Here is a 27,457-nt window from a genome sequence, read left to right on the forward strand (position 1 = left end):
CAAAAGCAAAAAGGTACATGATTTTCTTAATCAAATAGCACCCTCAAATGAAAACCCTTTTCTTTAATTTATTTCACAAATTATGAAAACAAACTGGTGAAACAGAAAAACGACATGGCATCCTCGTTGAAAATTATATTTGAGTCCATATTCCCCGAAAAGTTGAACTAATTCACAAAAAATACCCCAAGAGTGGATGGTAAATTTTAAATAAAACATTTGCATTTCTACTCTTTTGATGTTTTTCCCACACAAAGATTTCGAAATATCAAATGCGAATGGGAGTAAACTCAAGGAATGTGCTCCTTTAATATTTACTATAGGTATATAATATAATAATACAATGCTCAATCTGTTATTCTTTTTCGAAGTAAAAATAAATCAATAGAATATTTTTTTTCTACTACTCGTTCCTGTCTCAGGAAATATGTATACATACATATATATAACTTATCTTTTAATCCATTTAGTCCCTATAAGACATAATGTTGTACCTGCAAAAAATATTCTAAAAGAACTTGACTGCAGTCGTTATATTTAAAGGGTTACAGGAGCCAAAAAGGATTTAGTAATGAATTTTTAATTGAATCCCGTTTTGTCTTATTTTCCTACCTTCATATTTTCCATATATGTATGTAATTATTTTTTTTATCCTTTACTAAACGACAAAAAAACGACAGACCGAAATATATGTGTTTTTTAGGCTTCCTTCTAGAGGGTGAATTAAAAACATATTACAGAACGTGATTTTTTTCTCAATCCACCAGTAAACCATCATGGGAACTGAGGGTGGCTTGAAGAGGAAAAGTATGGTACAAAAAAAAGGAAGGGAAATGAAGGAAAAGCTTCATTTAGAAATATTCGTTTGGGGTATATGTAATGTATATTCAAGGATATAATAAATTCCAACGAGTTTGAAAGACAATCAATTTTTAACTTAAAAATATCCGAGCTCCCTTCATTTTCCTTACATCAATGATAAATTTGTTACATACAAGAACGGTCGTTAGAACTTTTGATTTGTATGAAAATATTTTACTGGGTAAGCTTTATGCTTTTATTGAAGATGGAATACAAGCAAGTGCAAAAGTTCATGTTATTTATCAATTTGAATTTAACCGTAAAGAGAAAATTTGTAGTGTGTCATTTCAAATATGTTATGCTCAAAAGCTTTAGATTCAAGAACTCAAGCAAGAAAAATATATAGAAAAATTGCCTCACAAAAGCAATCTAACGTTAAATATAACTTAACTTATGGCAATGACGAGAAAGAAATTGAAAAGAATTTCTAAAAGTTCAATTACTTCTAGAAACGAAAAATGGAACTTACGTCAGAGACTTGTGAAAATCAAGCGGAAAATGTTAGTGCAATTTGGCGGCTGTATTTAATTGCATCGCAACTGTTGTTCAGTGTACATAATATGATATTGGCTATATTTGTAGCAGTAATTGTAATTTTACGTCAATATTAACAATGTACATAGTTGCATTAATTAGGGATGCACATACAAACGGGTTTATTTCTAAAATAAATCAGACCACATCACACCGTACACTCTAATACAAAAAACCACATCTAGTCTACCATAAAGCCAGAAAAACATATCGACAGGTGATACAACAATGCTTGAATTTCTGAAATTTTTCCAATAAAAAAAGATTTATTGTTATCACGTTCTTATAACCGCATAAGCAATTTCTTTAAAAGTTGTTTATGTACTTTTTTAAGAGAGCTTTTTTGCATTTAAGCTTCTTTGAAAAATATCACGTAAACAGGATGATTTTTTTTTATTATTCCCACCTCACTCTAAAGTTTTTGGTTCTACTGACCCATGTAGGACCGCCAACAAAAATCAGGATGATAATGTGGTGAGAAAAGTTCTATAGAAAATCTACATGAAGCAATTTTAAAACAAAAATTTTAGTCTAAAAAGATATTTCAAATGAAACAAATAAGAGTTTATTCAATCCATCCTGTTGATTCTTGTCACCCCAAGTATCCGTCGAAGAATTTTAAATTCTTCTATGTTGGAACTGAATAAAATTGGGACATAAAAAATACATGAATAATGTGTTCTGAGGAAGTACCATGTATAAGTCCACTGAGAAATGCGTATACCCACTGGGAATATACCCATATTGATTTTTATTGACACCAAAAATATCAAGTATAATATATTTTCTGGAATTCATGGTGTGGTAAATCATTCGTTTACAATTAATATCGCCAAATGCCCTCGGCAATTTCCCCCAAATAGACAACAACATTTTCACCGACCCATGTCCCTTTGCTCTCCCTCTTTTAATCTCCACCCATTAAACTCCCTCTGCGGCCCTATCCCCGCTGGACCATTCTTTCCTTCCATTTGCTATACTTACATATTGCTCGAATGATTTTGTTTTTAATTTCTGCAGCATTTCCATTTAGCACTTGCAAATTCAATGGTGTGGCTGTTGCTTCGACAATAAATTCACATTTTCCTCCAAATTTTTCAACTCTTTTCCTTTATGTCGTATTTTTTTCTTGTTCATCAGAAAATTTACATTTTTTTCTGGACCACGCACATATAATAATTCAGGGTATGGATTTTTTTTACATTTGGGATATAAATATAAATTCAAATTTCACCTCACAGTTGAAGTACACAAAAAACCCACGTAGAAATCTCAATCAACGTCATACACAATGCATTGATTAAAAAAATGTAAATCTCACTGGGATATTCGGTAAAACAATAAATTAATCAGAAAAATGGAAGGTGTGTACCAAAAGAGCTTTTAGAAAAAAAAACAATTTTTTTTGGGGATTCGTTCACAATGGAACTTTTCAGCGTGTTTTAGCGCTTAAAAAAATGCGGTATCTTCTGCGAATGATGGTTCAACTTCTTCAACGCGCCGATATAGACTGAGACAGATTCTTCTGTAACTTGAAGAGTTTTGTCCATGAGTGGGAGAGCTTTTACTGTCGTCACAGCAGGATTGTGAGAGTATAACTGATGAGAGAGAACATTTTGCTGAAACCAAAATTTGTTTTCAATCACTTCTGGGGTAGTCTTCTCCCTCCAAATTACACATTCGAACATTCACGTCAAATCCTCCCTTAAGAGTGGCTTTTTTCTCCTTCATTCGATTTTAATGTCGGATTTTGTTGACAAAAAAAGCTCCTTAACCTATCGATTTTGCCCGGTGGCACGCAGTTTGTAATTTCTGCAGGCACCTCTGTAAATAGCCTCAGACACTGTTTGTGATGTATTTTTGTACAAAAACACGAGTAATCTTCCCCTTAAAGCCATCAATGTTGGGGAAGAGGGTGGAAAAGAAAACAGAGACGAAAGAATGTGTACAAGTTTACAAATAGAGTGAAGTATAATTTTTTCTCATTTATGCTTCTCCCCCTTTCGCTTATATACATGAGCATAAAATTCTCACTTGTTGCATTTCAGAGAGCGCATGAGCAAATTTTTGGGAGTCTTCTCCCTACTCCATGCTTTTATTTTATATACAACAACACTACTTTTCGCTACCCCCATATTGATGCTAAGTAAATAATGGCAGGCAGGAGCACTGACATCACCGCTAATATATAATTTTAATACACCCTTTCTCCTTCTGCGTATACATATGTACATATGTATAACTTTTGCTGACACTACCATACATATATTCAGACAACAACACCGGTAGTCACGGTGAATTGTTGAGAAAATGAATGAAGCTACCCTTTACATTTGTGGATGAATTCAGCATCTACTCCCACAGCCTTTATTACCATATTAAAAATAGGCTCTTGCTCTCTCTATTACACTTTACCTCAATTTACTATCCATTATATTATGTACATAGAATCGGAAAAATATGCATTATTTACTCTTAAGATAACCAATGATATTTTCAGCTGTAAATTCTGTATAAAACGTACAAAAAAGTAATAAAGTGAAATTCGTATTAATATTTAATTTATAATAATTCATTGATTCATTAGATCGCCTGAAAAGATGGCATATTTCTCAAGACAGCCCTAACAAAGTTTATTGGACCATACCACAAATATTAATGGAATTTTAATGGCAGGTTACTTTTCCAGTTTAACACTTTACCCTTCCAAAAACTTTTAATTAAACTTTGAAAATTCGCAACATAGCAAAAGGGGAATAGTTATGAATTTTGATAAATTCTTCCTTTGACACAAAAAGTATCGTCTGAGAGTTTGCAAAGTGATGGTCAAAACCAATTTATAGTTGGAAAATCTCAAACTTTGTCAGAGCTACAAGAAAATACCTGATGTTCCAAGAATTACTTATATCTGAAGGGGATGCTCCAAGAAAAAGTCTCTAATTAATTGAACTTATTTTGTTTTGTTGTATTTATTCTCATATTTAAAAGAGTTAATCTGTAGATGCAAGAGAAAGTTTTTATCTCTGAACAATTAGTTTTACTCGCAATTTGGTTTTTATATAAATTGAGTTCACTCCACAAAAGTTTTTAACTATGTTCACTAAAGTAGAAAATGTCGGATATAGCAAAAAGTATTTTTTTCATTATTCGCTCTTCAAATAAATTATTAGGGGAACGTGGCCCAAATCGGACCGCCGCCCAATTGCGACCGCCCCTTTTTCTCGTAAATGACGAAATATTATAAAATTAGTTTCACTACATTATGAAGATATTATAGTAAGATAATGTTAGCGCCTAAAATAAATTAATTTGGTACACAACAGGACTAATAAAAAATCAAAATTCATTTTCAGCACTTGGCCGACATTTTCTGATTTTAGAAACTAAGTTGATATGAGTTTTTTTCCCACTATTATGTCTCATATTATGCCGCGTTTCTGTAGCTTAGAGGGTCTAGTTTATTACTTGATTTACAATTTTTTGAAAGATTTTAGGTATTTTAAGTAATTAAGTGAAAATGTAATACATGCAGAATGGTCTAATTGCGACCCCCAAAATGTTTCAATTCGGACCGTCTATTTCCACCATTCACCACGGTAAAGCAGTCGCGCATGCGTGTAGTGGTGTGGAAGTGTCTCTCTCACACAGACCGCGCTGTGTTTTGATTTCGGGAAAATCAATATTTTTTCACGTTTCTTGAAAGTTTTTTCGCAGTGAAAATGTTCCTACAGCCAAAGGGGAGTGCAGTTAGTGTAATTTACGCATTCCTCAGAAGAATTTTCGTGGATTTTCTGGGAATTACGTCAGTGAGTGCGCAATTGTCGGTGTGTGTGAAAGTGTGTGTAGTCACCTCAAGGGCGAAATGTCAAAACAAATGTGGGGAAGAATGAAAATAAATTCTTGATTTTCCGGCTTTTCCGGGTAATTCATGGCAGTTTCCCTATTTATAGTAGTGATAAATGTGATCTACTAGTGAAAAACCCACAAATTACGGCAAAAAAAGGGGGTCGCATTTAGAACACTCGGGGGGTCGCAATTAGAACACCGTGGTGAAAAAGTGCAATTTTAGCAACTTTTTTTAATTCGATTATTACTCAGAACAGGTAAGAGATAGAATGTTTGCATCTATAGAACAAAGTTAGCCTATTAAATGACCTTTCCAATGGTACCAAACTTGGGAAGATTTAATTCATTTTAATATGACTTTTTTCAATCCTTCTGAAACAGAATTTAGGGGGTCGCAATTGGGCCACGTTCCCCTATAAAGTATAGAGTTTTTAAAAGTACTTCATTTTAATTTAATTTAATTTTTCGATTTCGACATAAAACAACATTTTCAAAGGATTTTCCATTTCAATAAACCAAATAAATATTTTTTTTTGCGATGATAGTTATAAAAGTTGCAATTAAGTAATGATCAACAAAGACGAATGATAAATAGGAAAATTATAAAATTACAATGAAAACTTTTGCTAATATAATATCAAAAGTATTAAGTGTAATATAAAATTCTAGATTTCAAAGTGAAAAGATGTGTTCGTTTCCATCCATGACAGATATATAAGAAATCAATCACTCACATCACATCAGTAGTCTAGCAGAGAAGGGAATCTCTGTGTAAGAGTTTGAAAACTATTATAACGAAAATGGGTGTAAAATGAACAAGTTTCAAGAGAAAAGTGGGTTTCATTCTCAGTGGAATAAAACTCGTATATAATTCAATTTCTTTTGCACAAAGTGAAAAGTTGTTCTCCTTTGATGGAGTAAAATGCGAGAAATTTTTTTATTGAAATTGATATTATTATAATGCGGATTTTCTCACATCAAACGCACTGCAATCCGAGAACTTATTCATTTTCATATATGAAGGTTTATACATAACAATAAAAATAAATTGAAGTATGTGATATCTCGATTCCCTCTACCAAAATCCTCTGTTCAGGACACATTTCTCTATAATTTGGAGACGTAAAGGATGTTAAAAGAATTTGTGGAATTCAACTAAATATGCATATGTACCTGAAATACAAATAAACAAAATTCCACATTAAATGGAAGAAGCGATGAAGATAGTTAATTAAATTTTCTACTCTTGTAGTGTAGTCGACCTCAGTCAGAACTATGACGGTCAGTATAAGTGGTAAAATTATGCAACGCGGTGGATAATGAGGTTTTATGAGAATATATTTACAAAGTAATCCTTACCTCTCTCGTACGTCGACTTCCCCGGAGTGAAAGTCTCTTTCCCCAGTCCCTCTTGTGTGCATCAACGGAATATGAGCGCAACATTGGTGTGGAGGATGCAATTTCCATATTTATCCTTGTCTGGGAAATGCCTGACTTCTCGTGAAGGTAATCTCCTTGCGGAGTAGCTTGGACAGTTTTGTGATGGAGAAAAGCTCAACAAGACTTGCTTATTTTTTTCTATTCACCACCCTTTCAACTATCCTTGCGAAGCTGTCTTGCAACGAGCTTCAAAATAAATCTGCAGACAGATTTTCGTTCCTTTCGATGTGCAATTCTCATTGAATCAACATTTGCTCCATCAACATTTTAAGCTATATACTCCCATTTTGAAAATTTGTCACATATTTTGACACTATTCACCTAACACTTTACTATACAATATACTCTTTTTGCACGCGCGTGGTATTCGTTGTGCAACTTTGCTATTTGTCACTGGAAAATTCCTGCAAAGGAAAAAAAGAGATTATGAGAAAATTAAATAGTAGAAAATTCCAAACTAAAAGACAACTTTGATAAAATGTTTAATATAATTTTGGAAAATGGTAATAGAAAAAGTTCAACAACCAGCTCTCACTCTCACTTATGTATTATGTACAGTACATAGGTATATAAATTTCATGGTTATAATACATATAAAACTGTATAAAACCTTCTACCCAGAGAGAAACTTTTGAAAGCTTGGGAAAAGGGAAGGCCGCTACACTGTTTGAAATATACTGGGGAAAAACTTTGCATTTTCTCTATATAAAAACTTATATTGAAATGATTTTAATTATTTTATATTACCTACTTTTTTTTTGTTTTTCAGTAAATAAACTAATTAATACGTACATGAAAGAAAAAGTTTATTCTTAAATTTTTTTTATCTTGCTCATAAAATGATTTTAAAAAGACAACAAGTTTTTATTACAAGTTATAAGTTTTAGTTTGTTAAATAGTTAAGAAGAAAAGTAAGAAGATTTTCTGAGAGGATAATGGTCTAAATCTGACCCTATGGTTTATTTTTTATTTATTTATTTTTAATACAAAAAAGAACATTATAAATCTCATTTAAGTGATCTTATTCTACCCAGTTGGCACAAAAGGTCATTATAAAGTCTAATGTGCCGAAAATGATCGTTAGAATAACGTTGATAATTCATCAAAAATAAGTCATTTTACGTGATAATGGGGAATAAAAAAGACCCACGTTGAAAGTCAGTACACCGTCAGAATAACGTTATTGGAAGAAATTTCTGACCTTTTTCTTACGTTCTACTGACCTTTAAAATTTGAGACCAAAAGGGGAAATTTTTGACATGGCATCCCAAAAAAAATTTCCCAAACATATTTCTCTCTCTAGCATACATGGTAGCATAGGATAATGGTGTCTTCTCTATTTCCCTACCAATATACCATATTTATGGTATTTTACAAGGAATATTTATAATTTTTTTTTCGAAATTTTCTATATCTCAAATTTATATGCCGAAATACTTTACCGTCACAAATAAATCAAAAAGAACCTAAAATGGACTTATTATTAAAAATTAATTATTTTTTATAAAAAGTTTTGGAATATTTCTGATGATGTAAAATAGACTCTGTCTTTACTACTCATTTAAAATGTCTTAGACATCCTTCCTATTGCTTAAAATGCTGACCCGGCTTGATTCAAAGGCAATTAAATATCCTGAATTTCGCTATAAAAATTATTGATACTCCCGGACACTTAAATCTACGCCATATCTCGTAGCTTAAAAATTTTTGTCACATATATTGTATTTGGCCGAAACGTTAAAATGAACAGATAAATGATATATAATGTAGAGGAAAAAGAGCTTTTTTTTAATAAACTTTATTATATTTTTGAATAGATTTCGTATATTATCGAATCAAATCAAAAATCAAAGTGTGTGCATCAGTAAATTATTTTATGTAAAACGAAAACATATTAAGTGCGATCAAATTAAATATTATTTAATCTTCAAGGAAAACAAATATTTACCTAAACCCTTTTTCTCAGAAGTATTTCTTTAAAAGTATGTACCCAAATTGAAAACTAAGTCTAATACATTTTGTCTTATACGGATTATGACCTGCAAGCCTGCAATAAACATTTAAGAGATAAGGAGAGCAACCCTTGTAAACTGCAAAGCAAGGGCAATTAAATTGCCTACCTGGGAATAACTTAGGGTTTTTAAGGACCTTAAATATTTATTTTGAAAAGAAAAATGTGATATTTGGCAATAAAAGTTTATGCAATACATATTATATGTACGTTAATGTATTTTTTTCTCTTATTCTGGAAAAAACTTGAAATAAACTGTAGGAAAATATTGCAAGAAATTGATAAAAATCATTTCAATTAAATGATCTATTTTGATCTTTTTTATTGAAAAAAAGACTGATTAATTAATCTTAATTTTGTGCTCGCGATAGGTTTACATGTGAATCTTAAGAAATTCTATGCGGATTTCCTTACGTTCGGATGTCCCTTTTTGAACGCTCTTTTTCCCTTAGTGAATTTCAGAGAAGGTCTTCCAAGACACCTACGCACAATTTTGGTCATCCGTATAAGCATTCTTCCCTATTGTTATATGACATGCGCGAAATACTAAAATTGTGGCAATAAATGACGTATTTCTTAATGAACAAGACCTGGCGCACCCTCATTATGATCTCCTTTAACGATTTCATTGATCATTTTGCTCATTTTTATTGATTTATTCGAGAAAATCGTGAAAAACCTAAACCAAAACAAACGCCTGTCAAAGGTCAAAAGAAGAGTGCAGAAATACAAAAAAGAAATATCCCACGCAGTCTTTCTCTTTCTGTCTCTCCCTCAACACCAAAGGTTGGTGGAGGGTAAGTATACTTACGGTATTCTGACGTTGAGATTTCGGCAGGAATTTTAGCCAAAGTTGATGGAGGGTCAGAAATTTTGTGCTTTCTTACGGTATACTGACGTTGTTAAGGAAGAAATTGAAAGTATATTTTTATATAATAAATGAGATTCTTCTGCTCAAAATAGCTTCTAAAACTATTTGCTCTCTTTTAAACAATCATTTTAATGCATTTATATGCCATTTTATTTAGTTTTTGATGATAGAAAAAATGATTGATTTTTCATCTTACTGACCTTTAATGACTTATTTCTGACGATATTCCAACGTTTACACAAAAAATTGAATTTATGCGAAAAAAATGAAGTAAATAAAGCAAAAACGTCTTTTAATAGCTTTTTGATCATCTACAAATAGATTTGTAATGTTTTAATGACTAAAACTTTGATTTCTGCAAAATGACTAAAAATGCCTCAATTTTTACTGACTTTACTTACCAAATAATAACGTTATTCTGACGTTAGAATTTAGTAAGCTAATGACGAAATTCTGACCATTTTTTACGATAATCTAACGTTATTATAACGTTAATAAATAGTAAGTAAAGTCAAAGTTATTATGTGTTAGCTGGGTAGGAATAAAAATGCTAATATTGCAGGTGTTTTCAATTTTGTGGTAAAAGAAAATCGAACGATTTTCAACAATGTAGAGACAACAGATGGGCATGGAAAGAGATGATGAAAAAAAAAGAACTTGAGCGAATATAAATGAAAGGGGAAAATTGTGAAGAAACCCCTTTGTTGAAAATGTTCACGGTATACTGAAAAGAAAATTGTTAAACAAGCTGAGACGAAACTTTTATGAAATAAAAAGTGTGGTTGCGAAATAAGGGAAGAAAATCACATTTTCTTCATAAGAAAAAAATATATGTATAATATTAAATCTCAGGATAATTGTTTTCCATAGTTTTTTTTTCTTTTTTCTTTTCTTTTACAACTGCAAAAAGTATAATATTATATTAATTTGATATGAAATATGGCAATATGAATAATTTTCCTTTATAAATCGATACATTTACCTTCCTATTTATCAATCAGTTATTTCTAAATGGGCAGAATCGCGGAAGGAAGAAATTTCCAATCGTTTGTACCGATATTATGGATATTAAATTAAATTTAAAAGAGACTCCTTTCGTTGAAAAACACCGAAAGAAAATTGAAAAGTGATTTTAAGAAGCTTTCACCCCTGCTGGTGCTATATACCTAACATTTTCAATCTTCTGGGATCAATCAAAATTTTTGCAAATTTGTTATCCATCTCCTTTCGTTCCAGGAAAAAATATATATACATAGTCTTATTATGTTATGTATTATTTTATCTATAGAAACATGAGAAGCTCTGCTTGAACTCTCGCAAGGGAACAATTTCATGTAATCGAGGTTCTTCCTTCAAAATTCTCAAATTGATTCTCAATTCACAATTTAAAGAAGCATGGTAGTATAAAGTTTTGATCGAAAATTGAGTTTTGCTCTTTTTTCATCCTGTTGGTCGTCTGTGTCGGAAAACAAGCACATTTTTCCTATTTATTTGTTCACTTTTCTGGCAATTGATCTTTTTTTCTGTTCTTACAAGATTGTTTTTGAAGATTTTTTAAGGTGTTCGTTTGATTTTTTCTCTCTACATAGCCTTCCGTAAAAACTTTCACACGAGTGCCAAAAAAGTTCCGAAACTTTTAGGTGCTTCCAATTCTTTACACGATATGGTAAGATATATGAATAGAACGGAACATTTGAAGAAACCACAGAAAACTTTTCTTCTGGCCAAGTGATTGTAAATGTTTTCTTAAAGTTTTGAGCAAATTTTACTCCTCTATGTAGTCTCTTCAATGGCTCTCCAAAATGATAATTTTATATCAATTTTGCACTCTTCTGAAGTAGTACCATAAGCTTTCATTTCAAGCTGGTACTTTAAAGTAAATAAATATAAGATAGAAAATTATGAAAAAGAAAAAGTTGTAGGTATTGATTGAGCGAGATCTCGTAAATATAAAGCAATAATTTTCGTGGAACATGTATTTTTATTCATAATGGATTGAAAAAAGCTTCAATGCAAATTTGAAATTCAAAATTCCCTAAGAGTTATTTGATTGGTGGGTATATCACAAAATTTTACCGCATATATGGATAGTAACAAAGTTTCAGAACTTCACCAAATAACCAATCAATTTCACATTGCATTTCAACGATGATCTGCACAATCAATTTGTAAAAGCTCTTCGCTTTGTGGTTTAGTTATGTGCACCTAAATATTTAAGCCTCATAAAATTACAAACCATACATGACGGAGCTCTACTCTATCTATTTAATCTTTGACATCTACTTATTACAATATTCGTGCTCTATCTCACTGTAAGCTTTACACATTTTAGCATCATATATGAGTTACAGAGCTTCGGAGAGTAATAAACAAATTAGTCTGGCAATGCATTTTGAATTTGTCATTTCCACCGAGTTAGCGAGGTTTTTGCATAAAGCAATTCAACGACCACATACAAAATTATATTTTCAATCGATCATCGAAACTATTCGTTCCCATTCCGCACATAGAAATCTGGGAACATGGGCGCCTAATTGGAATGTGGCATCGAACGCAAATTCAATTGGTGGTAATTGGATATTTTACCGGAGAACAAGTAAAATTATATAGGTATCACAGAGAATCTCCTCCATGTTTCCTACCTCGCTTATCATTTAACAGACCAAAAGCGCTCATCATTTTTGCTGCGTTCCCAAACCCCCAGATTTAGTGTCGTATTTCACATCCCAACATAAGCTTTCAGATGTCACAATGAGACAGCGCAGAGATTTCATGAATTTCCATTATACAATATAAGCTATATGTATACCTATTTTTAAAAATATCTTTCGTACCTTCGTAAATTTCAATCAATTACAATACCATTGGCTAAATTTATCTCTTCTTTATTTATTTGGAAAACATCTCAAACTTGACTTTCATTGTTACCTACATTTGAATCTTTAATTAAAGTTGCAGCTATAGAAAATATACATATATAACGTGTAATAATAAAGATTAAAGCTTGCAATTTTGTAAATTTAAAATTTGAACGCCATTGTGACTTGTCAAAGAAAACCATTCAGATGAAAATAAAATTACTTTAATGACTTTTAAAATAAAATAATATTGAGTAGGTACCTACATGAAATAAATTTAATAGCTTTCTCAACTCATAAACTTTTTTGTTAAATAGGACAATTTAAAGAAATCTTTTTTGAATTCTAAAAATCAGCACGTGATCATGGATTTATTGCGAACATTTTTCGGTACATAAAAGTGAGAAGTATACGTAAATGCATTGTTGGAAAAAATATCACGTTCCCAAAATCATCATTCTCAGAAATAAAATATAATTTCAAGACATTTTATGTCTGCGAGTAGGAAACACTTGTAACAGGAATGTGAAAGAAAGTCTTGTGTAATAGATGTAATAAGAAAAATTTGATAGAGGATTTTTATCATATTGCAGTTGTGATTTTTCTGTAACTTTTATTTTTCAAGCATTGACACTTAAATTGGAAACGCTCAAAAGAAAAATATTAAAGCTTTAATTGTTAAAAAGAATTGACTTAAACAAAAAAAGAAAATTTGAAAGAACGTTGTAGGAATTATTATCTTCTCTTTCAATGAATTAATTTCAGTTCACAAATCACATTTTAAACAATTTCAGCAAAACAACAGAATTCACATAGAATTACAAACATTTAAAAATTTTACAATATTGGGCAAGATGAATAGACAACAATATCTGTAAATTTCTGGATTTCCTAATGAATGAACCACAGGAAATCCTCAATAAAAAATACATTACACGTGTGTAATACACGTGAAATCTCAAGAAAATAAAATGAAATTGCTATTATTTCCTGAGAGTAAGAGGTGTGATTGTTAAGGATATTCAGAGGTGAATGTGTAAGTGAAGACATTTTCCTTTTCATTGTACAATACTTCCCCCGCTATTGTATGGTTCTTGCGTTCTTATATGGACAAAGAGATAATTGAAAGTGGTACATGGAGAAAATCTGACTCTCTGATCTTAAGGCATTGTCATCATTGTATTATCCAAGCTCACTGTGTATTTTTTGTAAAAGACTGCGTGAACCCCAAAAAGAGTATTATTCACAAAATAAGGACTTTTGTCCTTTCTTTCATCATTATGAAATGTCAAAGAATTATGTATACAACTTGTGCCTGGCTATAATTTCTTTCATGTCAATTTTATCGCATATAATTTATCTTCATTCCTCCATAATTCAAGAAAAAATGTACTGGTAAGCTGACCAAGCTTACGAGAGCTGTGTTTCTTTCAGTGTACCAATTTTGTGAGAGCAAACTAGAACGCGAATTTGTTTAAATACGCGCAAAGTCGGGAAAAGTTGAAAAGTCATACCCTAAGAAATCTTTAGAAGGCTATATCTCGGGAATGGCTCCATAGATTTTCGAGTTTGAGCTATCGTTGGAAAGATCTTAACCTCAACTATAATATATAAAAATATGAAGTAAATCGATAATGGCATTTTCGAAATATTCGAGTTCGAAATTTTCGAAAATTTTGATTTTGACTTTAGCGCCTCTCGCGGTCATTTCTCGAACTTGCAATGTTCTAGACATTTGTAGGGCTTCACGAAACCTTTCTTTTGCGCTTGAGTTGATCGAAATCGGACTGGTAGAACCCGAGATATGACATGCCAACTTTGGAAGGCTATATCTCGAGAACGGCGACATAGATTTTCTTCATTTTTGGCATGGAGCTAGATAATATGGTCAGCTACAACATATCAAAAAATGAAGCAAATCGATAATGGCGTTTTTGAGATATTCATCGAAAACTCATCGAAAATTTTGTTTTTGATTTTTGGCTCTCTTGCGGTCACTTTTGAAACTTCAGATGTTCTAGAGAGTTGTAGGGTTTGTTGAGATCTTTCATTTGACCCCGGGTTGATCAAAATCGGTCAAGCCGTTTTCGAGTTATGGTCGATTTTCGATGAAAAATTGTGGCGGCCATATTGACTAAACGGCTTGACCAACAACAACAACAACACACATAGCCATTTGTCCCATTACTGGGGTTGGCTTCTCACACACAAATTTTGGCTTTGATTTTTAATGACCGGCTGCCGACCTGACGTCAACCTCAGAGAGGCATTTTTGTTGCATTGTGACTTTGTGTTAGGAATATTCCTCATTCATAAGTTTTTATCACAAGCAACGGTGCAGAGCAGTCAATATCAGTTCAAGAGTTGCCTCTCGTTGTAATATTGCACTGGTGGGAACGAGTGGGGGCATTCCTGACCGAATGAGATCTTTTTTCATATCTGCATTACAGCCAATCGAACACCACCGAGCCTCGAACCCGCCGACCCTCCCAGGGACAGAGCAAACGGACACTAGGACCGTCTGCTTTGCCACTACTCTACTGGGCCGACTAAACGGCTTGACCGATTTTCGAAAATGAGGTATCGTTGGAAAGGTATTGATGGCCCCTACAACATATCAAAATTTCAGCCCTCTAGCTATAATAGCGGCTGAGATATAGCGAAAACAAAATTTTGAAGTTATTCAAAATGGCGGACGGGGGGGTGGGGGGGTGGATTTGACCTCATAATCGGATGTCTTCCGGTCGATATTTAAACTTTGCCGTTTACCGCAAGTCTCTATCTATCACCGTTCTCTCGCAATTAGGCGATAGGTTCCGGCCGGACGGCCGGCCGGAAAAAAATTTTTTTGGCGCATACGTTTTTTGGAATGTGGGGACCCTAATTCGTGCTCATCCCAAGTTTGAGCCCGATCTGACGACTTTCGATTTTGCTCGGTACACAAAAGCTGTGTCTGAAAGAAACACAGCTAAATCTTTACTTCTTAGTCGATATATATTTTTTTCTTTGGGAAATGAATTTCTTTTCATCAGTGTGTGGTGTACCTACATATACATATATATTGTAATATTTTTATTCTTATGTCCATGACAAGTTCCTGCGGGGAATTTTCAATTTATATATCGCTCTTCAAAATCTCTCCCCTTATATCTACTTTTTTTTCTTTTACAACACACGATAAAATTGGTATGGTTTTCTCCCATGACGCGAATGAAAAGCACGCAGGAGATTGCGGAAAAGAAAAAAAAACCCAAAGTGTGTGTTAAAGGCTACAAAATTTCCCAATTTCCACGCATTATTTACAATAATGTAATGTAAACATAAATGTGCCTTTTCCTCCTGCCATGTGAGACATCTAAGCAGGGGAAAAGAGGAACAAACAAGTGACTCGAGGAATGGGCGAAAAAAAGAAAATATTCTTTTCCATAATACACTAGAAAGTCATTCATTTCATCCCGTCGCTTGTCTCACAAATAACACAATAGAAGGAAGATCAAAGAGATGATTCGCTTCAACCAAAGTCAAGCAATAAATTTGTTTTTCTCGCATAAATTACATGATAAATATAAGCGATGGCACATACATAGGTATATTATGTAAAATATAAAGAATATCATATAATCAAACAGGATTTTAACCCTCCAAAAGTATTTTCACATTCACCCTCTCTATGAAAATCTATTTTGATATGTGTTGTAAATAAATAATGCTGAAGCTCAAAATACGAACTTTGGAAAGGGGACAGCCTCTAAAATGTATGATGTACATATACATAGATGTACGTACAGTGCATATAATATTAGGAAGATTGGATCTTTCATTGGTTGAATGTTTCTCCACAACGTGACTTTCACACATCTTTAAATAATTAATTTTGAGCATGTGACCTTTGACACTGTGGAAAGATTGCAAAATCAAATTTAGTTGGTATACCACAATCGTGGCATACCAAGTATTGTAATCGTCGGAAAAACCGACCACCTCAGATCGGGCTCAAACTTGGTATGAGCACGTTTTAGACATCCCACATTACGAATATGGTGGTGGAAAATTTATGATCCGGCCGGCCTGCCGGTGGTCCAAACTTTGCCTTATAACTCGAGAACAGTAAAAGATAGCGACTTCCGGTTTGAAGTTTTCTATAGAAATGTGGGTGTAAAATTTCATTTTTTCGCATTTTCAGAATCCAAGATGGCCGCCGTCCGCCATTTTGAAATACCGTTAACTACTTCCCTTATAGTTAGAGGTCTGAAATTTTAGTATGTTGTATAGCTCAGTGAGACGTTTTCATCAACAATTCATACTTGACGATCGGTCAAGCGGTTTAGCAAATATGGCGGCCTAAAGCAAAATGTGTTTTTTTTATATATCTCGAGAAGGGCTTGACCGATTTTGACCATCTTGGTATCAAATGAAAGGTATTGCGAAGCCCTACAACTGTCTAGAACATTTCAAGTTCCAAAAACATCCGCAAGAGGCGCTAAATTCAAAAACAAAAATTGCCTAACTTTAAGGGGCAATATCTCCGAATCCCTATCATCGATTTCTTTTAAATTTAGATATATTGTAGCCTGACTTAATATCTTTCACCAGTCCGAAAATGAAGAAAATCTATGTCGCCGTTTAGAAGATATGGCCATTTGAAAAATTCTTGAATTTGAAAAGTTCTAAGAGCCATATCTCTTGAACGGCTTATCCGATTTTGCTCAATTTGGTATCAAATTAAAGGTTTTGCAAAACTCTACAACTTTTTGGAACATCAAAAACCTCTAGGACCATTCCTTCAGAACGAAAAGTGCAAAAAACTGTTTTTGTTGAACAAAAATCCGCCATTTTGTGTTCTGGAGGTGACCTTGAAAATTATTGAAATATATGTCAGATTATAGCTTATTTCAATACCTTTCCAGAACTAGTCTCGAAATTTTTGTAGGTCTTGTAGAACTTGAGATATAACCATTTTTGTCTTTCGAATTGATGAATTTCATAAAAAAAATCAACTTTGCCTACTAATCCTACTTACAAATTAAATTACAACGCATAGACTGACCAATCCGCGTTGTGGTTTACCAACTCTAATAACTGGACGCGTTATGATTGGCTTTACTATATATACACACAGTATACATAGTACAGTTAAATACTATGTACAAGTGTTTTCTTGGAGGGCATTTCCCTGTAAAAAGAGAAACTTTGTGTATTTTCTTTTGAGTTATTTTCTTCCAATTGGCTATTTTTGGAAACCCTTAACATTTCGATTTTATGCCAATCACAACCACGATTGAGAAATTCACGTTCACTTTCTGTGGTGGAATTAAAATGTTAAATTAATTCCCTAACAATCGAAGTTTTCTTTTCCCACGAGACGCTTTTGCTAAGCTTTTACATTCTTACAAAATCACGTGCACAAAATTCAAATTATACAAAATTCTCTTGGATTGATCGTTTGTCGTACCACACGCAGACTAAATGTGATGTGCGAATGAATTTATTTTCTTTCCCTTAAACCATAGATTTTCCTGGATGAAACTCCTAAAACCAATATAAAAGAATTGTATATTCCAAATAATTGGGGTAGAACTTTGGCAAGAGAATTGATTTACTAATTAAGGTGAATAATTAGTCTTAAACTACCATGCTGTGGTCTGCTATTTGGTTTTCCTCAAAATCCCTAATCAGTCTTTGGTGTAGAAAATAGGGGTAGATTTGGGTAGGGAAATGGGAGTGACAATTTGAGGTAAATTGAAGCTAAAAATCCTATTCTATTTTGCAGATTAGGGGTGAAAAATCCGCTAAAAATTTCAGCTGGAATTCTTCGTTTCTGCTGTGGAGTAGATGAGCATCAGGATCAACTTAAAATTGAGGTGAGAAAAATCCAGGGATTATGAAGGGAAAATCCACAAAAATGGAATATGAAAAATTCCATTAAAATACCGTTAAAAGCTCATGAAAGGATGATGAATTTTTCGCGCAAATATCCAGGAAATTCCCTGATGAGCATGAAAGAATAAATCCTCTTAATAATACTCAAGTAAAATGAAGCGAAAAAAAGTTCGTCTAAAGAATGTTCTAAGTTATACGTAGATACATATGTACGTTCAAATAAATAATAACATTGATTAAAGGTAAATCAGTCAAGGTAACGAAATTCAATTCTTCCTCATCCCACATACACATGAAGCTTTTCATAAACGTTACATAGACACAATCGCTCTTAAAATGTTTTGACCAAAATCCACATGAAACCACCACCACCGCACCGCAGAGAGCTTTCATGAAATTGAGCGCCAAATATCCTTGGAAGTTGAAATGAAAAAAAAATTCCCCGTAAGCTTAGGGCAATGAAATCCCCCAAAGAACTCAATGTGAAGATCAAAATGAGTGAATTCTCAAAGTTGTGCACAAAAGCATAGCAAACGTACTTCTTTTTATCCAAAAAAAGTAGAATTATTTATTAAAAAGATATTTCCCAGCAGTGAGAATACCGCCCCCCTGCAGAGGATAAAATTTGTTTGAATTCACGTCGTGATGATACCGAGAACTTTCGCTTCTCATTGGAATTGTTTCCACACAAATAAGTCTCTCTGTAATCTCTCTGGATAAATTTGATATGAAGAATATTTTCAATATACATTAATTAAGTAGAGAGGAAACCGTATGTGACTTATTATTGCTTGAGGAATGTATTCAAATTTGTATCACACTCATGATGATGTATCTCAAATAAGCATGGCAATTTGTTACATGTCACACAAGATAATTTCTATATGTATCCCGACAACATAGCATTTGATTATATCTTCATCTCTCCTTTTGGTATACACAACACACTAAAGGTGAATAACTTAATTTGGCATGCTACATAGAAAGTGAGTGAACATCACCAGAAAGGGATGTTCTTTGAGGCTTTCAACCGCATACATAACATGCTATGTAAGTCCATGTGTAAGGGAGCATAGAAAAAGGAAAGGAAAAAAAGAATAGAATACAGGGCAAAGGTGTTTTATCCTCGTAGTATTAAATCTTTGTGAATTTTCCCTGTGAATGAATCCCTATGCATACAACATATCCTTTTAGTGAACAGAGTTGACTAAAATTTTAGAATAAAATTGAAGAGAAAAAAACATCTTAAATACGTAAAAATATATTATTTAATATATTTTTTATTATGCTATTCTTTCTGCTTTTAAAATTATTATTACGTCCTATTCTTCCACGTGGACATTTAATTTAGTTTTAATTTACTTTGTGGAAATATTCTGTTTAAATGACATTTTTTTAGAAAGCTGAAAAATAATAAATAATAAAAAAAATGTAGGTACCTACTTATTTTATCATGACCTAATTAAAAATTCACAGCTACTTAAAATTATGATAAAAAAATCTCTTCTATTTTATATACCAGAAAAATAAAACAATAAATTTATCTAAATATCTTGCAACTCTGATCTTTATACGCACATTATGTAATTCCATGAAATCGTGAATTATAGAAAGGGACCCTCAAATTCATCATTTCTTTTCTTCTACCCTGTTGATGTACATTACATAAATCCGTGTGGAGAGTATATAGCCGAAAAATATAAATCACGTATATTCCCCATACATGGGGATTTTACCCATGAAATCCTATCTATCTTGTCATACTTTGATATATATTTCTGCTATACTTTTCCTGATAAACTTATCTCATTGAACATAATGTTGCAAATCACCTCGAAAAAAAATACATTGAGTGAAATAAAAATGTGTTTTTATTCTAAATTCCACCAACCCATCGTGTCACCCGCACCCTCGTAGGGGTGCGTGTGTGCTGAAGAGCCCCCAAAATTATTGAATTGAAAGCTCACGCAGAAATTTCCCCATGAAAGGAAGTTCGTGGCTTCCCAGGAGTTGAACCAAAGAAAGGTGAAAATTAACGTGCTGTACCTACTCTCCATCGCTCTTTTGCTCCTCTTGTCAGCAAACTTTGACACTCACAGCGTGATTTAATAAACATTGTTTCATATACCTACAATACACGGGATAAATTAAATTTAAATGTTGGCTCCCGATCTAATTAATATCGGTGCAGAAGAATCGCTTGATTGAACTTTGAACACGTTTTGTAGTAGTGTGATATATGTATTGTACAGGAGGTAAATTGTATGTAGGTAGGTTAGGTACATACATATATATTTTAAATAATAATGTAGTACAGAGTATACTAGCAAGTACGGGCACATTATGTATGAGTTACTATGGTGATTTCTCTCTCTTCACCTTCCAGTGTTTGCCAAGTTGAAATCTCTGATAAAAGTTAGAAAATTATTCATGTTTCACCTCTCATTATGAATATCCAACATTAAGTATTTTCTTTTACTAAAGTGTACAAGGCATGTTCTTTCCTTCCTACTCACTCTTATATCTTTTTTTTGTATTCACCTAATGATATGAGTTTGGGTGTGAGAATAACGAAAAAAAAGATGATTAACTTTCATTTTTCTTCACAGAAAGAATCAGTCATTTTTCCCATTTTTCTTTCTAGCCATTAAATTTATGTACTTTCATGTAAAAAAAATCTTTGCTGCCTCAATACACGATCGATGAAGTTTTGCAATTTTGATGTTTTCCAACTCCACTTTAGTGGTTTCTTTTTACATTAAAAGTTGAAAGTAAATTTTCGCAAGAAGTTCCGAAATTTTGAGTATCTACCAAAATTTATATACATACATACATAGGGGAACGTGGCCCAATTCGGACCCCCTAAATTCTGTTTCAGAAGGATTGAAAAAAGTCATATTAAAATGAATTAAATCTTTCCAAGTTTGGTACCATTGGAAAGGTCATTTAATAAGCTAACTTTGTTCTATAGATGCAAACCTTCTAACTCTTACCTGTTCTGAGTAATAATGGAATGAAAAAAAGTTGCTAAAATTGCACTTTTTCACCACGGTGTTCTAATTGCGACCCCCGAGTGTTCCAATTGCGACCCCCTGTTTTTGCCGTAATTTGTGGGTTTTTCACTAGTAGATCACTTTTATCACTACTATAAATAGGAAAAACGCCATGAATTACACGGAAAAGCCGGAAAATCAAGAATTTATTTTCATTTTTCCCCAAATTTGTTTTGACATTTCGCCCTTGAGGTGAATACACACACTTTCACACACACCGACAATTGCGCACTCACTGACGTAATTCGCAGAAAATCCACGAAAATTCTTCTGAGGAATGCGTAAATTACACTAACTGCATTCCCCTTTGGCTTTAGGAACATTTTTACTGCGAAAAAACTTTCAATAAACGTGAAAAAATATTGATTTTCCCGAAATCAAAACAAAGCGCGGTCTGTGTGAGAAAGACACTTCTACACTACTACACGCACGCGCGACAGCTTTACCGCGGTGAGTGGTGGAAATAGACGGTCCGAATTGGAACATTTTGGGGGTCGCAATTAGACCATTCTGCATGTATAACATTTTCACTTAATTATTTAATATACCTAAAATCTTTCAAAAAATTGTAAATCAAGTAATAAACTAGACCCTCTCAGCTACAGAAACGCGGCATAATTTGAGACATAATAGTGAGAAAAAAACTCATATCAACTTAGTTTATAAAATCAGAAAATGTTGGCCAAGTGCTGAAAATGAATTTTGATTTTTTATTAGTCCTGTTGTGTACCAAATTAATTTATTTTAGGCGCTAACATTACCTTACTATAATATCTTCATAATGTAGTGAAACTAATTTTATAATATTTCGTCATTTACGAGAAAAAGGGGCGGTCGCAATTGGGCGGTGGTCCGAATTGGGCCACGTTCCCCTATATTTAAATTCCTTTTACAGATTTCTGTATAAAGCTTTTTTGAATACTTACTTTGATAGCGCAACTTCGCTTAAACACTCACACTCTACTATTTGATAATTTTGCAAAATGTATCATCAATTTGTAATTATTACGATGTTATTTCAAAGTTAATAGCTTGATATAAACATCGCTTATGTATTTAGTTTAAATTTTGTCAAATGAACGAAAATATTCTCGAAAATCCCCAGATTCCAATGTAATACAATCTAAATTTAAGTATTCAGAGTAATCACGTCAAATTTGCGCAAATTGAACGATATTAACATTGAATTATTAAGCGTAAATAATTACTTTAAGAATATGTAATTGTTCATATACACATATAAGTAGCTATATATGTATGTAATTCATCAGAGAAAAATGCACAAGAAAAAAAAGGAGCAGAAGAATTTTGGAGATCACAATTATTATCACAATTCATACAGAAAATGTAAATATTTATGAGATGCCATTGAAGAGAAACTGGATTAAATCACCGCAACATCTCTCAAGGAGATTTTTCTCTCGCGCTTCGCTTAAATAATGTCCCTCTTCATTTCTGTTTAAAACAATTTCCGAGCATTTTATATCAATTATGAAAACCTCGGCGCGTTAGCACACGCTCAAAAATAAATTGGAACATTAAGACTAGTCAAAGGATGTAGTAATGTGTATAATTTCTTTTAGAGTACTGCTGAGAATAATAAGAAAGTCTGGCATATCTACTAAAGGTGCGATGTGATGTGAGGTTGAACGTAAATGTGTGCTTCAAACAGCAAACTTTAGCAATTAAACCAAAATTTGGTGCTATATAGACGTTAAAATTATTATTGGCAGATACGAAGTAGGGAGATTTTTAACCGCATAATACATTATTAATCATCTTACTCGTCTTACACACGATTTCACTGAAAGAAAATTTTATAATATTACGCAAAGAAGCGAGAGTAAGCAAAATGTCCAATTGAATTAGCACATTGGATAGAATGATACAGAAGCGAAAATTCCATAAAACTGTGTCAACAATTCATCCCACGGATGACATACACTTTTCAACATTAGCTTGATGCTTTCTCTCTCGGTAGTATGTATTCGTAAAATATTAAAGAATTTTCATTGTCATTCCATAATAGCTTTTCCCTCTCTACACTGTATTTCTTCTCAATGTTCGTTCTGATGGCAATAGTGCCTCTTGTCTCATTTTTGCATTTCTATGTTATCTCTCACAACTTCAATCTTCACCTCTGTTACAACGACAATTTGTCAAAGTGTATATTTACACAAATTGTGAATAAAATATTTTCTTATTTATTTTCTATTTTTCTATCTTACGTTAAAATACAGAATTTTCATCATTTCCATTAGGAATGTGGAAAATTTTCAACATAGTATTTCGATATTCAAATACATTATTCATGTCTTATTAAAATTCAACGTTTTATGTTAGGTACTTTAAGTTACCGTCTTTGCATAACTATGTTTAGCCATCTTAACGAAATAACTGAAAAGGGGATAATGATTCTTGGAAAAGACACTGTTTATGTAGGAACTTTTTTTTATGAATATCTGAGAATACTTTGTAAAATAACTTTTAGAATTATTTGTGAATGAACGATAAGTGTAGATGATATAGGATAGACATCAGCCTAGGACGTTTTTAAATTTATCTGAATAAATTCAGTCATCGGTATCCGTTCAAGATGATAAGCCAAAATAATAAATTAATAAACAAGTTAGAATTCCATTTAATTTTGCAAATGTATATTTTTCATTTTGCAAACCAATCACAAATGAAGAGATCTATATTGAGAGCTTTTTTTTTATTTAAATTAATTTTCCATTAAGGTAAACAACGTGTAACCCAATGCGATATTTATATCAATGAAATTAAATTTCCAGCTCTTTTTGTGATGTTTATCAAATAAACAATGAAATTAATGTCGATAAATTGTGATGTTTTGTCACTCTGTTATTTTTTGCTCATATGATGGTCTTCCCTGGCTAAAAGCGATTATATTTCTGATATCAATTTAATCTTCCATTACGACTCTGTGTTCTCTTTAATACGATATCTATGGGGATTATACATAAGTATATTGTTTGAGTCATATATTATAAGTTTATTTACAGTATAAATTCATATACACAAGTGTAAATGTGTTTATTTGATTTTCGCATAAGATAAAAAATTACCACAATTTATTTTTTACTTCTATATACACCTTGTGCCTTCCTTCTCAATGTACAGTGTATACCTCAATGGATTACACTAAATCGTCTCCACATGTCTCCGTATTATTCCACTATATTTATTCACTTTTTACCTGTGACACATCAGTAAAATTATGTAATTTCACATATTTATTATAATTTAGAAACATCGTACAATTATTAGCACTCGTAATAAAATCTAATGTTAAATAGTACGAAAAAAGAATTTTTTTTCGCTGCCCTTTTTTTAAAAACATTTTTTTTAATCCGTGTTTTATTTCATAATAACTCTTTTTTTCATTCTCGGTTGTTAGTTTAATTTTTAAAATGAACAAAAAAAAATGTCTGATATTTTCCTTTCACTATTTCCAGTTTGAACACACATCAATCTTTGGTTTTCCTGAATTCCACAACACAAGCAGTTTGTATGAAAGGGTAGGTATTAAAGGTTGAAGAACAAAAAATCCAACATACCGTTGAGTTTCCACCGTGTCTGGCGTCGTGCTTTTGACTGGGCTTTTGGTGGCGAAAACTCGGGGTTTTATATTGAAAAATCATCCAGTATGAGCTTTTGATTTTTCATCTTCTCTCTTCAACCCCTCTTCTAGTGCTCGTACAACTTCACTGCTTTTTCACCCTTATTTCTCTCACTCAATCCCTTTCCACTTCACTTTTCGCGACTCTTTCCGAGGGTGAAAAACACAACACAAAGGTGTATTTACCACAAAGTATTATTCATCACACTTTTGGTGTTAGAATGGGTGAAAATATATAACATAAGAGGGAAAAAGTGAAGAAGGTATACGCGCGCAAGAAAAGATTTAATAAATACAAAAAAAGAACTCACAAGGAGAAAATCTTGTATAGGAAGCAATTCGCCTCACTCGAAAATTATCTCTAAATTATTTAATTTAATTAACATTTGTGTGAAGCACGTCACGCAGCTATTGTGAAGATGGTAGAGCACTTGCTAAGCGCAAAAAAATTCGTCACCCGAGATGAGAGAAGTCTCACACAGCACAACTTCCGTCCAGTTGAAATATCGTCTATCAACTGATTTCAGAGTGGAGTACCTCGCATGTGAACATTTTCCGCAAACCGAGAAGCATGGAGAGGAGAGAACGCGAGCTACTTTTGTATACTACAACTTCGCCATAGTGTACGCTGTGCCGCTGTACTCTCAGTCAGGAAAGCTATTATGTGCCCCACGAACTGGAGGTGGTGCTTCTGACTGAGATATACTTTTCTAGATACACAGAATAATACATATATGTATATAGCAGATCGGTGTTCTTCTCGATACAGCACCAAATGCGTGCAGAGTTGGATATGGTAAGCTCAAGGGAAAGCGATAAAGATAGGATGGAGATTATCGTGAGAGCACGCAATCATGCCAATCATGCGGGAATCTTGGCTAAATAAATATTGCAAAGGAGGATATTTCTAAGAATTTGCTCACGGATAAGGATAAATATATTAGGTTTGAGGGTACAAAAGTAGCCCCATGAGTCACTTACTTAACTCTCTCGTAGTATATGGGTAGTTTAAATGGTAACAAAACATTAAGACATATTCATGCTTTATTGAGAGTCACGAGATATTCCTTCATCGATAAATCAAATTTAACTAAATTGAACCTGATTTAGCCAATTTGTAAATACTTTTATGATATTTTGAATTTCCAATGACATCATGTGGTGAGGTTTATTTATCTGAAACTTTTACTTGTACATAGCCTACATGGCTGTAATTGTACTAACAGCTAAAGAATAGACACTTTGTCAGAAACGCCTGAACTATATTTAGCTAAAATGTATACAATACAGCGAAGTTTTAGAAACTCCAAAGAAATTTTTCCAGAAATAAAAAAAAATACTTTTCATATAAGACGATTTGAAAATATATACAAAATATCTACATATGTACTAACTCAGTTTTATCAGCAATAAATATATTAGAGGAGACGCGCGCGATAAGGTGAATCCCAAGTTTTCCACGCACATTTTGTCTCGCTATATAAATTTTCATCAATAGATAAATCTCCACACTCGATAGCGCATTATCTCATTTGGGGAGGATTTCACGAGTAGTTTTCCGAATTGGAAGCACTTTGCACATTTTCCCGCTCCTAAACATTCAGCACGCCCATTCTTCGCATTTTTCCTCACACTTTTCCCTACATGTTCTTTCCACGTTATTCAAGACACGACGTTCTTCCGCCTCGCGCCATTGCTACGTGTGGCAAAAATAATGTTTCAGACGCGATTTTCACATTAAATTCTTGTTATTTTGACCCTTTAGCATATATTTATATGAGCATTCTGGCGGCTCAGCGTGAAATTCTCCATGCGATACTCTGCGCCATAAGAACTTCGAGGGAGTACCTATACATAATCGAAAAAGCTCTTTTTTGGGGGAGGTGATAGGCACTTTTTTTTGGATGGGGCACAATAGCGAATAATTTTCGTTATTAGAATGAGAAATGGCTACATCGTATACTAAAGAAGGAAATATGCAGAACCTGAGAGAACATTTTTGCGTGTGAATTTATTGGTTATTTTTGCCGGTATAACGAAAAATGTGGCAGACCGTCTTCGCAGAGTCTAAAGATTATGACTAATATGTTTTTGCTTCTTTACCCTGAGTGGATTAGATAGGCACGAAAATTATCTTGCAAGCACAAGCCATTAAATTACTCTAAACAATAGATTTCCTGTCTCAAAAAAAGCTCAACCGCAAGACGAGTTGAGTCGTTCGATGCTTTGAATAAATGAGAAAAATTACAATATATGTACATAGCTTGTTGATTGATTTTTATGGTAAAGCGAGCACAAGATTGATTTCTCAATTTTTGTCATCCTCTCGAGATTGCTTTCAATTTCTTCAGCTATACACCGAGAGAAGAAAATTGAGTGGTAAAAAAGTTGACCTCACATGAGAATTAAAAGTTATGCGCAATCGCAAATGGTTTGAAATTGAAATTCTCATCAATTCTG

At 32.9% G+C, this 27,457-nt stretch overlaps 1 protein-coding gene across 3 annotated transcripts in view; it reads right to left on the reverse strand.

Moving 5' to 3' along the window:
- LOC129797287 (adenylate cyclase type 6) overlaps window positions 1–25,559 on the reverse strand; it is a 44,214-nt gene extending 18,655 nt beyond the window's left edge. Inside the window, exons 1-2 of one of the 3 annotated variants that reach the window (XM_055839692.1) lie at window positions 25,309–25,559; window positions 6,601–7,085 (exon numbers count right to left, since the gene is read on the reverse strand). In XM_055839692.1, coding sequence (XP_055695667.1) covers window positions 6,601–6,708 — 108 coding nt within the window. In that variant the 5' untranslated portion in view covers window positions 6,709–7,085; window positions 25,309–25,559. Of the gene's footprint in view, window positions 1–6,600; window positions 7,086–24,935 lie in introns of all 3 variants that reach the window. The other 2 variants (XM_055839691.1, XM_055839693.1) reach the window with 2 other exon arrangements.
- Between the last annotated feature and the right edge of the window lie 1,898 nt (window positions 25,560–27,457).

The sequence above is a fragment of the Lutzomyia longipalpis genome, chromosome 1 (assembly GCF_024334085.1).
Source record: "Lutzomyia longipalpis isolate SR_M1_2022 chromosome 1, ASM2433408v1".
NCBI lineage: Eukaryota > Metazoa > Arthropoda > Insecta > Diptera > Psychodidae > Lutzomyia > Lutzomyia longipalpis.